Raw genomic sequence first — 18619 nt, 5'->3', positions numbered from 1 at the left:
CTATTCCCCTATTGGGCCCCGCCCCCTGCCCTTGGGGGGTCAAAGCCAAAATTTATACAAGTTCTGTTCCCCTTCCCCCAAGGATGTTTGTGGCCAAATTAGGTTACAATCCATGCAGAACTCTATGACTAGTAGCGATTTAAAGGAAATGTTGACAGACAAACGGACGACGGACGGACGCCGAGCCATGACATAAGCTCACCGGCCCTTCGGGCCAGGTGAGCTAAAAAACCATTTGAAATGAGATGACAATGAGATGACAATAAGACTGACCCTCTTTTTGTATCCAAAGTAGGCTCCAACAAAGGTGAGAGGTACCGAGATACCAAACCACAGGGCCAGCAGGGCAATCAGAGTGGAGAAGGGGATGGCTGCACTGCTACCTTTAGCCCACAGAATGAGGTTCATCAGGAAAAACACGCCAAACACAATCCTACAATTATACAGCAAAGATGCATATCAATTCTACAATTATACCGCAAAGACGCATATCAATTTTACAATTATACAGCAAAGTAGTATATCAATTCTACAATTATACAGCAAAGATGCAAATCAATTCTTCAATTATACAGTAAAGACGCATATCAATTCTACAATTATACAGTAAAGACGCATATCAATTCTACAATTCAACAGCAAAGATGCAAATCAATTCAACAATTATACAGCAAAGATGCAAATCAATTCTTCAATTATACAGTAAAGACGCATATCAATTCTACAATTATACAGTAAAGACGCATATCAATTCTACAATTATACAGCAAAGTAGTATATCAATTCTACAAATATACAGCAAAGACGCATATCAATTCTACAATTATACAGCAAAGACGCAAATCAATTCAACAATTATACAACAAAGATGCAAATCAATTCTACAATTATACAGCAAAGACGCATATCAATTCTACAATTATACAGCAAAGTCACATATCAATTCTACAATTATACAGCAAAGTCGCATATCAAATCTACAATTCTACAGCGAAGATGCATATCAATTCTACAATTATACAGCAAAGTTGCATATCAATTCTACAATTATACAGCAAAGACGCATATCAATTCTACAAGTATACAGCAAAGTTGTATATCAATTCTACAATTATACCGCAAAGACGCATATCAATTCTACAATTATACAGCAAAGACCGTATCAATTCTACAATTATACAGGAAAGACGCATATCAATTCTACAATTATACAGCAAAGACGCATATCAAATCTACAATTATACAGCAAAGACGCATATCAATTCTACAATTATACAGGAAAGACGCATATCAATTCTACAATTATACAGCAAAGACCCATCAATTCTACAATTATACAGCAAAGACGCGAATCTATCTTACAAGTATACAGCAAAGTAGTATATCAATTCTACAATTATACAGCACAGACGCATATAAATTCTACAGTTATACAGCAAAGATGCATATCAATTCTACAATTATACAGCAAAGACGCAAATCTATCCTACAGGTATACAGCAAAGTAGTATATCAATTCTACAATTATACAGCACAAACGCATATCAATTCTACAGTTATACAGCAAAGACGCATATCAATTCTACAATTATACATTAAAGACGCATATCAATTCTACAATTATACAGTAAAGACGCATATCAATTCTACAATCATACAGCAAAGTAGTATATCAATTCTACAGTTATACAGCAAAGTCGCATATCAATTCTACAATTATACAGCAAAGACGCATATCAATTCAACAATCATACAGCAAAGTAGTATATCAATTCTACAGTTATACAGCAAAGTCGCATATCAATTCTACAATTATACAGCAAAGACGCATATCAATTCAACAATCATACAGCAAAGTAGTATATCAATTCTACAGTTATACAGCAAAGTCGCATATCAATTCTACAATTATACAGTAAAGATGCATATCAATTCTATAATTATACAGCAAAGTTGTATATCAATTCTACAATTCTACAGCAAAGATGCAAATCTATCCTACAAGTATACAGCAAAGTAGTATATCAATTCTACAATTATACACCAAACACGCATATTAATTCTACAATTATACAGCAAAGACGCATATCAATTCTACAATTATACATTAAAGACGCATATCAATTCTACAATTCTACAGCAAAGATGCAAATCTATCCTACAAGTATACAGCAAAGTAGTATATCAATTCTACAATTATACACTAAAGACGCATATCAATTCTACAATTATACAGCAAAGACCCAAATCTATCCTACAAGTATACAGCAAAGTAGTATATCAATTCTACAATTATATAGGAAAGACGCATATCAATTCTACAATTATACAGCAAAGACCCATCAATTCTACAATTATACAGCAAAGACGCGAATCTATCTTACAAGTATACAGCAAAGTAGTATATCAATTCTACAATTATACAGCACAGACGCATATAAATTCTACAGTTATACAGCAAAGATGCATATCAATTCTACAATTATACAGCAAAGACGCAAATCTATCCTACAGGTATACAGCAAAGTAGTATATCAATTCTACAATTATACAGCACAAACGCATATCAATTCTACAGTTATACAGCAAAGACGCATATCAATTCTACAATTATACATTAAAGACGCATATCAATTCTACAATTATACAGTAAAGACGCATATCAATTCTACAATCATACAGCAAAGTAGTATATCAATTCTACAGTTATACAGCAAAGTCGCATATCAATTCTACAATTATACAGCAAAGACGCATATCAATTCAACAATCATACAGCAAAGTAGTATATCAATTCTACAGTTATACAGCAAAGTCGCATATCAATTCTACAATTATACAGCAAAGACGCATATCAATTCAACAATCATACAGCAAAGTAGTATATCAATTCTACAGTTATACAGCAAAGTCGCATATCAATTCTACAATTATACAGTAAAGATGCATATCAATTCTATAATTATACAGCAAAGTTGTATATCAATTCTACAATTCTACAGCAAAGATGCAAATCTATCCTACAAGTATACAGCAAAGTAGTATATCAATTCTACAATTATACACCAAACACGCATATTAATTCTACAATTATACAGCAAAGACGCATATCAATTCTACAATTATACATTAAAGACGCATATCAATTCTACAATTCTACAGCAAAGATGCAAATCTATCCTACAAGTATACAGCAAAGTAGTATATCAATTCTACAATTATACACTAAAGACGCATATCAATTCTACAATTATACAGCAAAGACCCAAATCTATCCTACAAGTATACAGCAAAGTAGTATATCAATTCTACAATTATACAGCAAAGTTGCATATCAATTCTACAATTATACAGTAAAGACGCATATCAATTCTACAATTATACAGTAAAGACGCATATCAATTCTACAATTATACAGTAAAGTAGTATATCAATTCTACAAATATACAGCAAAGTCGCATATCAATTCTACAATTATACTGCAAAGACGCATATCAATTCTACAATTATACAGCAAAGTCACATATCAATTCTACAATTATACAGCAAAGATGCATATCAATTCTACAATTATACAGCAAAGTCGCATATCAATTCTACAATTATACAGCAAAGATGCATATCAATTCTACAATTATACAGTAAAGTAGTATATCAATTCTACAATTATACAGCAAAGTAATATATCAATTCTACAATTATACAGCAAAGTTGCATATCAATTCTACAATTATACACCAAAGTCGCATATCAATTCTACAATTATACAGCAAAATAGTATATCAATTCTACAATTATACAACAAAGCAGAATACAATTCTTCAATTATACAGTAAAATAGTATATCAATTCTACAATTATAAAACAAAGTAGATTACAATTCTACAATAAAATAGTATATCAATTCTATAAATATACAGCAAAGACGCATATCAATTCTACAATTATACAGCAAAGACGCAAATCTATCCTAGAAGTATACAGCAAAGTATTATATCAATTCTACAATTATACAGCAAAGACGCATATCAATTCTACAACTACACAGCCAAGATGCAAATCAATTATACAGTTATACAACAAAGTAGAATATCAACCCCACAATTATACAGTGAAATAGCTAAAATGAATGTTTATAGATCCAACCTACCCTGGACAAAACATAGCTGTGATGATAACGTTGGATTTCCACTTCTCTCCGCCAAACACTGAAACAATGAGTTACCTCCCTTTGTCAGTATCATGTGTATCAAGTTGTTTTGAAAGAATTTTTACAAGATCAAATCTTATCTTCATCTCAATTTGCTTAAGATCCTTGAAGAACTAGAGCTTTGTTTTTTTCACACTCACAAATTCAAATTTCTATGAAAATATCAACTATCATATTAATCTCTCTTTCATCTGACACATAAATACTTCACCTAGGCCTGCAGACACTTAACTGAGACATTCAAACAGAGAGAAATATTCTGTGAGGAGTTATCACATTAAAAAGTTACTTTTGTAAATTCTGGCCGACACATATCCAGCTGGGGTGCCCAGACAGACGTACAGAACCTGAAGTAGAGAGAGGATCATCATTAAGCCATTATATCATTATCACATCCAATGGTATTTGCAATAGTCCATTCTATAAAATTTCTATTGTAAGAACATATGTGTTTCATAGAAAATTGTGTATGTCACAAAAGACATTTGAACAGGCAGGTAGAGCACACCATCTATGTGACATTAGTAATAAAATCCTGAATTGTGTAGATTTATCAGCTGTTCTACAGTACATACATGTATGAGAGTGACTACTTACCATAGCACAGGTCATCAGGGCGCCTCTGTTGGCAGGAGACAGGAATCCAAGCGATGCAAATACTGAAATACACAAATATCATTTTTCTACCAGAATTCTGAAAAGCACCATTAGCAATTAAAATCGGGTTATTTAACATACTTGCACTTTGGTAGAACATAATGAAAGGCTGCTAGAATGATGACAATGCAACAAAATCTTTGACAAACACAGATCAGTACTATTACTATGTAGCGTCTAGTGTGATAAGGACCATGATGTCTCAGTGTAAATCGTATCTAGTGTGATAAGGACCATGATGTCTCAGTGTAAATCGTATCTAGTGTGATAAGGACCATGACGTCTCAGTGTAAATTGTATCTAGTGTGATAAGGACCATGATGTCTCGGTGTAAATCGAATCTAGTGTGATAAAGGACCATGATGTCTCAGTGTAAATCGTATCTAGTGTGATAAGGACCATGATGTCTCAGTGTGAATTGTACCTAGTGTGATAAGGACCATGATGTCTCAGTGTAAATTGTATCTAGTGTGATAAGGACCATGATGTCTCAGTGTAAATTGTATCTAGTGTGATAAGGACCATGATGTCTCAGTGTGAATTGTATCTAGTGTGATAAGGACCATGATGTCTCAGTGTAAATCGTATCTAGTGTGATAAGGACCATGATGTCTCAGTGTAAATCGTATCTAGTGTGATAAGGACCATGATGTCTCAGTGTAAACTGTATCTAGTATGATAAGGACCATGATGTCTCAGTGTAAATCGTATCTAGTGTGATAAGGACCATGATGTCTCAGTGTAAATCGTATCTAGTGTGATAAGGACCATGATGTCTCAGTGTAAATTGTACCTAGTGTGATAAGGACCATGACGTCTCAGTGTAAATCGTATCTAGTGTGATAAGGACCATGATGTCTCAGTGTAAATTGTATCTAGTGTGATAAGGACCATGATGTCTCAGTGTAAATCGTATCTAGTGTGATAAGGACCATGATGTCTCAGTGTAAATCGTATCTAGTGTGATAAGGACCATGATGTCTCGGTGTAAATCGTATCTAGTGTGATAAGGACCATGATGTCTCAGTGTAAATTGTATCTAGTGTGATAAGGACCATGATGTCTCAGTGTAAATTGTACCTAGTGTGATAAGGACCATGATGTCTCGGTGTAAATCGTTTCTAGTGTGATAAGGACCATGATGTCTCAGTGTAAATCGTATCTAGTGTGATAAGGACCATGATGTCTCAGTGTAAATTGTATCTAGTGTGATAAGGACCATGATGTCTCAGTGTAAATTGTACCTAGTGTGATAAGGACCATGATGTCTCGGTGTAAATCGTTTCTAGTGTGATAAAGGACCATGATGTCTCAGTACAAATCGTATCTTGTGTGATAAGGACCATGATGTCTCAGTACAAATCGTACCTAGTGTGATAAGGACCATGATGTCTCAGTGTAAATCGTACCTAGTGTGATAAGGACCATGATGTCTCAGTGTAAATCGTATCTAGTGTGATAAAGGACCATGATGTCTCAGTACAAATCGTACCTAGTGTGATAAGGACCATGAAGAAAACCTGAATTCCACTGCCGTTGAGGACTGCCAACATCATTCCTTTCCTCGGAGGACGGAAAACATCTCCATGGACAAGTTTCCAGCCAAACTCTTCCTGGGCGTCCTCCTACAGGAACATAAACATGCGAATCAACCACTCTGAACTAAATTATGTCAAAATATAAATTATGACTTGACCTCTCTGAACTAAATTATGTCAAAATATAAATTATGACTTGACCTCTCTGAACTAAATAATGTCAAAATATAAATTATGAATTGACCACTCTGAACTAAATAATGTCAAAATATAAATTACGATTTGACCTCTCTGAACCAAATAATGTCAAAATATAAAAATTATGAATTGACCACTCTGAACTAAATAATGTCAAAATATACATTATGAATTGACCACTCTGAACTAAATAATGTCGAAATATAAATTACGATTTGACCTCTCTGAACTAAATAATGTCAAAATATAAATTATGAATTGACCACTCTGAACTAAATAATGTCAAAATATAAATTATGAATTGACCACTTTGTACTAAATAATGTCAAAATATAAATTATGAATTGACCACTCTGAACTAAATAATGTCAAAATATAAATTATGAATTGACCACTCTGAACTAAATAATGTCAAAATATAAATTATGAATTGACCACTTTGTACTAAATAATGTCAAAATATAAATTATGAATTGACCACTCTGAACTAAATAATGTCAAAATATAAATTTTGAATTGACCACTTTGTACTAAATAATGACATGATATAAATTACTAATTTTGTAGAAATTGAAACTGTTTCCAAGACATGAATATCCACCTGCCTTTGTCAAAGCAGGAAAATGTGGTGGGAAAAGTAGCACAAAACCTGTACTTACAGAGTTATCCATCTGGTTGTAGCGAGCGATGTCCTTGTGAAGTGTCCTCAGCATGATCATAGCTACCATTCCGGACAGGAACAGAACAATTACCAGGGAATTCATGATGCTACAAAACACCATATTTACAATATTTAATAAAAAGCATATTTGTGGTATGTATAAATCAGAATTATGTATGTGACATCAACTGTTTTGACACAAAATCAATGTATTTTTCTCTTTGTTAACTGGCTTACTTAAGAAATCCTCTGATTCTCTCCTTCTGGACAAAAGGCTAAATAGCCAAAATGACAATCCATCTCAAATTCTTTTATCTTCTTAAAGCAGCAAAAAATAATTTGAGGTGATTTTAGTAGTGGCAGAAAATCTGACTTCCCAGAGAATAGCCACAGATCATAAGCCTTCAAGTCGGAGGGTTGCTTGGAAACATCTAGTAAGCCAATGCAATATATGGTCTAATAGTTCTAAGAATATTTTTGCTCTAAACTCACCTGAACCATTGGATATTTGTGTGAGGCATAGACTCGAGGATGTAGTCCCAGCGTGAAGACCACTTGATAGTGTTGTCTTGCTACAAGGTAAAATGCAGTGAAATTGTTAATCCAGTAAAGATAGGGTGTTACCCCAAAATAATTGCAACAGAATTCTTTCTTTGTTTTTCATACAGATCTGACTTTGTTTTATGCAAGAAAAAAAGTCGCCACAAACAAAAATTTGAGAAAGTGTTTTTCTTGACCCCCAAAAATTCAGAAAAATAGGGACATTTGCATAATTTGCCAATTTTGAAGCCAAATATAAACTTACATGGTTATCATGAAATACTAGAAAATTACTGTATGGCAAGAACGTTATAAGGACAGCACAAATTGCCAAAAACATAAGTCGAAATCAGCACAGGGAAAAAGTATGACAGCATGAAAATTACATAATTATGTCCTTGTAACAGCCAAACATGTTTGGATTGTTAAGATAAAAAAATGTTATCATCAACAATACCATTGATACTCATTTTGGTGGAATCTTTTTATATAAAAGGCTTTAAAAGTAAAACATTTTACTTTCACTACCTGAGATAACATGGTTGCTCAAAGTTGGTCTTTTGGCATTTTCCTAGGATAATTTGAAGTCCAAATTGAATAATATATCATTTTCATTCAAGAATTATTCAGTAAGTACCGTCTCGAGTGTTTAGATAGTTATAATTCAGATTCTATGTAGGCTATATTCACCTAAAAGAGACAACTATATCAAGATATCCCCAAATATAAAAGACATGATGTCGGTCAAATCCTCATTTAGTGCCAATTTGTCTAAACTTCTCTAATTGGTTAAGTCCTTAAGCTGAAATATCTAAAATGTGAATATCTATTTTGTGACTAATCAGATTGCAAAATCCTTTGGCAGATATTACCACCATAATGGAGCGCTCTTTATAAAGTGAGATTGAAGTTTCTTTTTGATCAAATATTTGAATAGGTCAGTTTTTTATTTTTCCATAATGGAACCGGATGGGGGTTACATAATTTTCAATGAGATAAAGGAATAAATAAAAGTTCAAGTTCAATTTTATAGCTGAAAATCATCACAGTTCTGATTTATTTACTGGCAAAATTTTATGACAATCGAATAAAGTATATTCAAAAAATCAAGATTTTTGTATTGCAGATTTATGGACTTGGACATATTTTGGTATTCAGCCAAATTAACGTGATAGGAAGTTTTTACTACTAAATAAGATGTGCATATTTATACCGTTTTTTACAACAAATGATCAAAATAACATGCACAAAATATACAAAAAAAATGGGTGTTTTGCCAAAAATCTAAGTATAAAACACTTCAAATTGGCACAATCAGTCAACTTGACAGGTTAAAATTAAGTTTTTTTCTAGCTTATGTATTATCGATCATGCATTAATATCAAAGAAAAAAGTAATCCTTTAAGACATAAAACATAAACTGATATTGTTCAGGGTAAGATTTTATAAAGGTTTGCATCTAGAAATAACAAAAACGGTAATGCTAGCTAAATTCAAACGGTTTTGAGCCGTTTTCATCCTTCTTTATTTCTTGGATTGACTGAAAATATTGTATCATTTCAACTTATTGGTACTAACCTAAAGTTTGTCTTACTACAGCTGAAAGTGAATAAAAAAAACCACAGATACAGTATGCAATTTAACAAATAATTGTTTCTGATTCATTTTTTCTGATTTGATTGAAATGAAAAATATAAATATACTGTACATATTCCTTTAGATAATAATTATGTTACTATTCATTTATTCCAAAATGAACCAAATGAAAAGAAAATGAGACAAATACATAGTACATGTATTTGTGTATGGAAACATTGCTTTATGATTAGGTTGAACTGCTCTGGGGACATAACTCATCAAAAAACTGACCTCTATATAAAGGACACCTCTCTATAAAGGACACTTTAGCCTTGTCCCCTGGGTGTCCTTTATACACAGGTTTGACTGTATATACCCGATTTCATATTTCAAGTATTGCAAAAATAGCAGATATTATACTTTAAAAGTGGTCAAAAGTGTAATTTCTTTATATTTTCTTATTTTTCGGGTGTTGAAAAAATGACTTTCTGAACATATGATTTTTGGCAACTTTTTTCATGGTAAAAAACTAAGATCCTCCAACTCAAAAAGCAGAAAACAAATTCTGTTGCAATTATTTGGAGGTTAGGCCTCTATTTTTTTTTTTGTATTTTTACTGGACTAACAGTTATCTCTTGAAATGAAGTTTGAGCAGTAAAAGTACAATGTAAATGTACATATTATCTAGAAATTCCAGGAAAGAAAAAGTTCAAATCTTTCAAAGAAATATTCCTAGTTCTGCTTCAGATTTCAAAAGAAAAAAGAAATATTCCTAGTTCTGCTTCAGATTTCAAAAGAAAATCAAAGTAATTCTAGGTGTTTCTAACTTTGTCTAGAACTCTGTTGTCCCATAAAATGCTATTTTCTATTATTGCGCCTTTTTAAAAGAATCAAAAAGACAAGGAATCAATAAAATATGCATAGGAATTAAACTATTTTTTGTGTGTGTTTGTTTATGCACTCTTGGCCTCTTAAATGGCATTATACATAATACCTAGTAATATTTAAAGATAATAAAGAAATTGCAATTTTATATGATTTGACTTGATAGCTACACAGTTCACTTACTCCACAGTGAGTAGTTGAATGTGATGCTAAACAATTGACTTACTTTCTATGTGAGTAAGTAGTTGAATGTGCTGTTAAATAATTGACTTACTTTCTATGTGAGTAAGTAGTTGAATGTGATGCTTAACAATTGACTTACTTTCTATGTGAGTAAGTAGTTGAATGTGATGCTTAACATGTACAATTGACTTACTTACTATGTGAGTAAGTAGTTGAATGTGATGCTAAACAATTGACTTACTTTCCATGTGAGTAAGTAGTTGAATGTGATATTAGACTTACTTTCCATGTGAGTAAGTAGTTGAATGTGATGCTAAACAATTGACTTACTTTCTATGTGGGTAAGTAGTTGAATGTGATGCTTAACAATTGACTTACTTTCCATGTGAGTGAGTAGTTGAATGTGATATTAGACTTACTTTCCATGTGAGTGAGTAGTTGAATGTGATATTAGACTTACTTTCTATGTGAGAGAGTAGTTGAATGTGCTGTTAAATAATTGACTTACTTTCTATGTGGGTAAGTAGTTGAATGTGATGCTTAACAATTGACTTACTTTCCATGTGAGTGAGTAGTTGAATGTGATATTAGACTTACTTTCTATGTGAGAGAGTAGTTGAATGTGATGTTAAAGAATTGACTTACTTTCTATGTGAGTAAGTAGTTGAATGTGCTGTTAAACAATTGACTTACTTTCTACGTGAGTAAGTAGTTGAATGTGATGCTAAACAATTAACTTACTTTCTATGTGAGTAAGTAGTTGAATGTGATGCTAAACAATTAACTTACTTTCCATGTGAGTGAGTAGTTGAATGTGATATTAGACTTACTTTCTATGTGAGAGAGTAGTTGAATGTGCTGTTAAACAATTGACTTACTTTCTACGTGAGTAAGTAGTTGAATGTGATGCTAAACAATTAACTTACTTTCTATGTGAGTAAGTAGTTGAATGTGATGCTGAACAATTAACTTACTTTCCATGTGAGTAAGTAGTTGAATGTGATATTAGACTTACTTTCTATGTGAGTAAGTAGTTGAATGTGATGCTAAACAATTAACTTACTTTCTATGTGAGTAAGTAGTTCAATGTGATGCTAAACAATTAACTTACTTTCTATGTAAGTAGTTGAATGTGATGCTAAACAATTAACCTACTTTCCATGTGAGTAAGTAGTTGAATGTGATGCTAGACTTACTTTCCACGTGAGTGAGTAGGTGTAGTTGAATGTGAGTGGCTTGCTGACATCTCCCCCGCCAGTAAGGAACAGAGCCGGATCAGCAGTTTTAGCCTGACAGCCATCAGCAGTGAGATCTGTTGTCTGAATACTGAAAATCAACAACAAGACATTTTTATTACTATAAATTAGTTATAATTTGTCTACCCTTAATCATTAAAGGTGAGATTAAACATTTCTGTCAAATTGTTCCATAAACCACAGAAACATATATATATCTTTTTGATGCTACATCCTACATTATAGTTGAATTTCTGCATCATCTATGGAGCACTGTTAGAATACTCTGGTATCCACAAAGGATCCCTCTGCCAATACATCCATCAATTACAAAGTACCAACAGGACTTTTGAAACCTCTGCCTTTACTATATTTTCATTATATGCAAGAGATCCCAGAGAGATCTTAGCGCCCACCAAAGAATGATCTTTGACTGACAATGGAAAGAGGGATCTTTTCTCTGCTTTTCAAACTTTTTCAAACATACTACAAATAAAACTTCAACTATCAAAGCCCAAGATAGCTGCCTGTTGGCCAAATATTTCATGGATCAATTCCAAAATGCCATATGCAGATCTACGACCAAATCCCTTCAGCATTTTCTAAGAAATAGTGATAACAAACTTTCAATTACCAAAATCTATTCCAAGATAGCTATTGTCCCACTAGTTACTGACCTTTTCGGGACAAGTTTAGCCGATACAATGCGACCTCCGAGGTTGTTAGGGTCGCCCCATTCCTCTCCCTCCCCAGAATGGTAGGTAATTGTGATGTCCACATGGTTAAAGATGTAGTAGCTGTCCTTCTCGCTGAAACGTGGCTGAAAATGTACACACAATAATTACTGAAGTTCATCAAACTATAAATTTTATTTATTTTACATCAGTCCCCAGGTCGTCTAGGAAGGAGAGTAGTTCAACCACTACATCACACTATTCCACCACTGCCTCCAACCTCTACATCAGGTAGGTATATATTGTAAAGGTCAGCGGGTTTCCTATAAGGTCAGCATTTTTTCTAAGATTTTCTAAGGCCAGCGGTTTTTCTAAGGTCAGCAGTTTTTCTCAATTAAAACAAGACTTTTCTCTGTCACTAAATTTTGTCACATCTTTAATCAAACATACCTGTCAATAATTATTGATTTATTAACAGATGCTGTTAAAATTTGTAAACAAAGGTGTGTCTATATGAAGACAAGAGTAACTTACATCAGTAAACAAATGTGTGCCTATATGAAGACCAGAGTAACTTGCATCAGTAAACAAATGTGTGTCTATATGAGGACCAGAGTAACTTACATCAGTAAAGAAATTTGTGTCTATATAAAGACTAGAGTAATTTACATCAGTAAACAAATGTTTGCCTATATGAAGACCAGAGTAACTTACATCAGTAAACAAATGTGTGCCTATATGAAGACCAGAGTAACTTACATCAGTAAACAAATGTGTGTCTATATGAAGACCAGAGTAACTTACATCAGTAAACAAATGTGTGTCTATATAAAGACCAGAGTAACTTACATCAGTAAGCAAATGTGTGCCTATATGATGACCAGAGTAACTTACATCAGTAAACAAATGTGTGTCTATATAAAGACCAGAGTAAATTACATCAGTAAGCAAATGTGTGCCTATATGAAGACCAGAGTAACTTACATCAGTAAAAATTGTGTGTCAATATGAAGACCAGAGTAACTTACATCAGTAAACAAATGAGTGTCTATATGAAGACTAGAGTAACTTACATCAGTAAACAAATGTGTGCCTATATGAAGACCAGAGCAACTTACATCAATAAACAAATGTGTGTCTATATGAAGACCAAAGCAACTTACATCAGTAAACAAATGTGTGTCTATATTAAGACCAGGGTAACTAACATCAATAAACAAATGTGTGTCTATATGAAGACCAGAGCAACTTACATCAGTAAACAAATGTGTGTCTATATTAAGACAAGGGTAACTTACATCAGTAAACAAATGTGTGTCTATATGAAGACCAGAGTAACTTATACCAGTAAACAAATGTGTGTCTATATAAAGACCAGAGTAACTTACATCAGTAAACAAATGTGTGTCTATATGAGGACCAGAGTAACTTACATCAGTAAACAAATGTGTGTCTATATGAGGACCAGAGTAACTTACATCAGTAAACAAATGTTTGTCTATATAAAGACCAGAGTAACTTACATCAGTAAACAAATGAGTGTCTATATAAAGACCAGAGTAACTTACATCAGTAAACAAATGTTTGTCTATATGAGGACCAGAGTAACTTACATCAGTAAACAAATGTGTGTCTATATGAGGACCAGAGTAACTTACATCAGTAAACAAATGAGTGTCTATATGAAGACCAGAGTAACTTACATCAGTAAACAAATGTGTGTCTATATAAAGACCAGAGTAACTTACATCAGTAAACAAATGTATGTCTATATGAAGACCAGAGTAACTTACATCAGTAAACAAATGTGTGCCTATATGAAGACCAGAGTAACTTACATCAGTAAACAAATGAGTGTCTATATGAAGACCAGAGTAACTTACATCAGTAAACAAATGTATGTCTATCTGAAGACCAGAGTAACTTACATCAGTAAACAAATGAGTGTCTATATGAAGACCAGAGTAACTTACATCAGTAAACAAATGAGTGTCTATATAAAGACCAGAGTAACTTACATCAGTAAACAAATGAGTGTCTATATAAAGACCAGAGTAACTTACATCAGTAAACAAATGTTTGTCTATATGAAGACCAGAGTAACTTACATCAGTAAACAAATGTGTGTCTATATGAAGACCAGAGTAACTTACATCAGTAAACAAATGTGTGTCTATATGAAGACCAGAGTAACTTACATCAGTAAACAAATGTGTGTCTATATAAAGACCAGAGTAACTTACATCAGTAAACAAATGTGTGTCTATATGAAGACCAGAGTAACTTACATCAGTAAACAAATGTGTGCCTATATGAAGACCAGAGTAACTTACATCAGTAAACAAATGAGTGTCTATATGAAGACCAGAGTAACTTACATCAGTAAACAAATGTATGTCTATATGAAGACCAGAGTAACTTACATCAGTAAACAAATGAGTGTCTATATGAGGACCAGAGTAACTTACATCAGTAAACAAATGAGTGTCTATATGAAGACCAGAGTACGAGTAACTTACATCAGTAAACAAATGTGTGTCTATATGAAGACCAGAGTAACTTACATCAGTAAACAAATGTATGTCTATATGAAGACCAGAGTAACTTACATCAGTAAACAAATGTGTGTCTATATGAAGACCAGAGTAACTTACATCAGTAAACAAATGTGTGTCTATATGAAGACCAGAGTAACTTACATCAGTAAACAAATGTGTGTCTATATGAAGACCAGAGTAACTTACATCAGTAAACAAATGTATGTCTATATGAAGACCAGAGTAACTTACATCAGTAAACAAATGTGTGTCTATATGAAGACCAGAGTAACTTACATCAGTAAACAAATGTGTGTCTATATGAAGACCAGAGTAACTTACATCAGTAAACAAATGTGTGTCTATATGAAGACCAGAGTAACTTACATCAGTAAACAAATGTGTGTCTATATGAAGACCAGAGTAACTTACATCAGTAAACAAATGTGTGTCTATATGAAGACCAGAGTAACTTACATCAGTAAACAAATGTGTGTCTATATGAAGACCAGAGTAACTTACATCAGTAAACAAATGAGTGTGTCTATATGAAGACCAGACCAGAGTAACTTACATCAGTAAACAAATGTGTGTCCTATATGAAGACCAGAGTACGAGTAACTTACATCAGTAAACAAATGTGTGCCTATATGAAGACCAGAGTAACTTACATCAGTAAACAAATGTGTGTCTATATGAAGACCAGAGTAACTTACATCAGTAAACAAATGTGTGTCTATATGAAGACCAGAGTAACTTACATCAGTAAACAAATGTGTGTCTATATGAAGACCAGAGTAACTTACATCAGTAAACAAATGTGTGTCTATATGAAGACCAGAGTAACTTACATCAGTAAACAAATGTGTGTCTATATGAAGACCAGAGTAACTTACATCAGTAAACAAATGTGTGTCTATATGAAGACCAGAGTAACTTACATCAGTAAACAAATGTGTGTCTATATGAAGACCAGAGTAACTTACATCAGTAAACAAATGTGTGTCTATATGAAGACCAGAGTAACTTACATCAGTAAACAAATGTGTGTCTATATGAAGACCAGAGTAACTTACATCAGTAAACAAATGTGTGCCTATATGAAGACCAGAGTAACTTACATCAGTAAACAAATGTGTGTCTATATGAAGACCAGAGTAACTTACATCAGTAAACAAATGTGTGTCTATATGAAGACCAGAGTAACTTACATCAGTAAACAAATGTGTGTCTATATGAAGACCAGAGTAACTTACATCAGTAAACAAATGTGTGTCTATATGAAGACCAGAGTAACTTACATCAGTAAACAAATGTGTGTCTATATGAAGACCAGAGTAACTTACATCAGTAAACAAATGTGTGTCTATATGAAGAGACCAGAGTAACTAACTACATCAGTAAACAAATGTGTGTCTATATGAAGACCAGAGTAACTTACATCAGTAAACAAATGTGTGTCTATATGAAGACCAGAGTAACTTACATCAGTAAACAAATGTGTGTCTATATGAAGACCAGAGTAACTTACATCAGTAAACAAATGTGTGCTATATGAAGACCAGAGTAACTTACATCAGTAAACAAATGTGTGCCTATATGAAGACCAGAGTAACTTACATCAGTAAACAAATGTGTGTCTATATGAAGACCAGAGTAACTTACATCAGTAAACAAATGTGTGTCTATATGAAGACCAGAGTAACTTACATCAGTAAACAAATGTGTGCCTATATGAAGACCAGAGTAACTTACATCAGTAAACAAATGAGTGTCTATATGAAGACCAGAGTAACTTACATCAGTAAACAAATGTGTGTCTATATGAAGACCAGAGTAACTTACATCAGTAAACAAATGAGTGTCTATATGAAGACCAGAGTAACTTACATCAGTAAACAAATGTTTGCCTATATGAAGACCAGAGTAACTTACATCAGTAAACAAATGTGTGCCTATATGAAGACCAGAGTAACTTACATCAGTAAACAAATGTGTGTCTATATGAAGACCAGAGTAACTTACATCAGTAAACAAATGTGTGTCTATATGAAGACCAGAGTAACTTACATCAGTAAACAAATGTGTGTCTATATTAAGACCAGGGTAACTTACATCAGTAAACAAATGTGTGTCTATATGAAGACCAGAGTAACTTACATCAGTAAACAAATGTGTGTCTATATGAAGACCAGAGTAACTTACATCAGTAAACAAATGTGTGTCTATATGAAGACCAGAGTAACTTACATCAGTAAACAAATGTGTTGTCTATATGAAGACCAGAGTAACTTACATCAGTAAACAAATGTGTGTCTTTATGAAGACCAGAGTAACTTACATCAGTAAACAAATGTGTGTCTATATGAAGACCAGAGTAACTTACATCAGTAAACAAATGTGTGTCTATATGAAGACCAGAGTAACTTACATCAGTAAACAAATGTGTGTCTATATGAAGACCAGAGTAACTTACATCAGTAAACAAATGTGTTGTCTATATGAAGACCAGAGTAACTTACATCAGTAAACAAATGTGTGTCTATATGAAGACCAGAGTAACTTACATCAGTAAACAAATGTGTGTCTATATGAAGACCAGAGTAACTTACATCAGTAAACAAATGTGTGTCTATATGAAGACCAGAGTAACTTACATCAGTAAACAAATGTGTGTCTATATGAAGACCAGAGTAACTTACATCAGTAAACAAATGTGTGTCTATATGAAGACCAGAGTACGAGTAACTTACATCAGTAAACAAATGTGTGTCTATATGAAGACCAGAGTAACTTACATCAGTAAACAAATGAGTGTCTATATGAAGACCAGAGTAACTTACATCAGTAAACAAATGTGTGTCTATATGAAGACCAGAGTAACTTACATCAGTAAACAAATGTGTGTCTATATGAAGACCAGAGTAACTTACATCAGTAAACAAATGTGTGTCTATATGAAGACCAGAGTAACTTACATCAGTAAACAAATGTGTGTCTATATGAAGACCAGAGTAACTTACATCAGTAAACAAATGTGTGTGTCTATATGAAGACCAGAGTAACTTACATCAGTAAACAAATGTGTGTCTATATGAAGACCAGAGTAACTTACATCAGTAAACAAATGTGTGTCTATATGAAGACCAGAGTAACTTACATCAGTAAACAAATGTGTGTCTATATGAAGACCAGAGTAACTTACATCAGTAAACAAATGTGTGTCTATATGAAGACCAGAGTAAACTTACATCAGTAAACAAATGTGTGTCTATATGAAGACCAGAGTAACTTACATCAGTAAACAAATGTGTGTCTATATGAAGACCAGAGTAACTTACATCAGTAAACAAATGTGTGTCTATATGAAGACCAGAGTAACTTACATCAGTAAACAAATGTGTGTCTATATGAAGACCAGAGTAACTTACATCAGTAAACAAATGTGTGTCTATATGAAGACCAGAGTAACTTACATCAGTAAACAAATGTGTGCCTATATGAAGACCAGAGTAACTTACATCAGTAAACAAATGTGTGTCTATATGAAGACCAGAGTAACTTACATCAGTAAACAAATGTGTGTCTATATGAAGACCAGAGTAACTTACATCAGTAAACAAATGTGTGTCTATATGAAGACCAGAGTAACTTACATCAGTAAACAAATGTGTGTCTATATGAAGACCAGAGTAACTTACATCAGTAAACAAATGTGTGTCT

The 18619-nt window shown here is 33.0% G+C and overlaps 1 protein-coding gene across 1 annotated transcript in view; it reads right to left on the bottom strand.

Annotated features, from left to right (window-relative positions):
• The window catches only part of LOC138306858 (transmembrane 9 superfamily member 2-like), a 187307-nt gene that overhangs the window by 33922 nt on the left and 134766 nt on the right, over positions 1-18619 (bottom strand). The window contains exons 6-14 of the mRNA XM_069247362.1: positions 12363-12505; positions 11647-11776; positions 7757-7836; positions 7263-7371; positions 6360-6492; positions 4808-4869; positions 4500-4557; positions 4151-4208; positions 274-433 (exon numbers count right to left, since the gene is read on the bottom strand). Coding sequence (XP_069103463.1) covers positions 274-433; positions 4151-4208; positions 4500-4557; positions 4808-4869; positions 6360-6492; positions 7263-7371; positions 7757-7836; positions 11647-11776; positions 12363-12505 — 933 coding nt within the window. The remainder of the gene's footprint in view (positions 1-273; positions 434-4150; positions 4209-4499; positions 4558-4807; positions 4870-6359; positions 6493-7262; positions 7372-7756; positions 7837-11646; positions 11777-12362; positions 12506-18619) is intronic.

This window comes from Argopecten irradians, chromosome 14, assembly GCF_041381155.1.
Source record: "Argopecten irradians isolate NY chromosome 14, Ai_NY, whole genome shotgun sequence".
Classification (NCBI taxonomy): domain Eukaryota; kingdom Metazoa; phylum Mollusca; class Bivalvia; order Pectinida; family Pectinidae; genus Argopecten; species Argopecten irradians.
The sequence above is the reverse complement of the archived record's forward strand: the minus strand, read 5'-3'. Positions and strand labels throughout refer to the sequence as shown.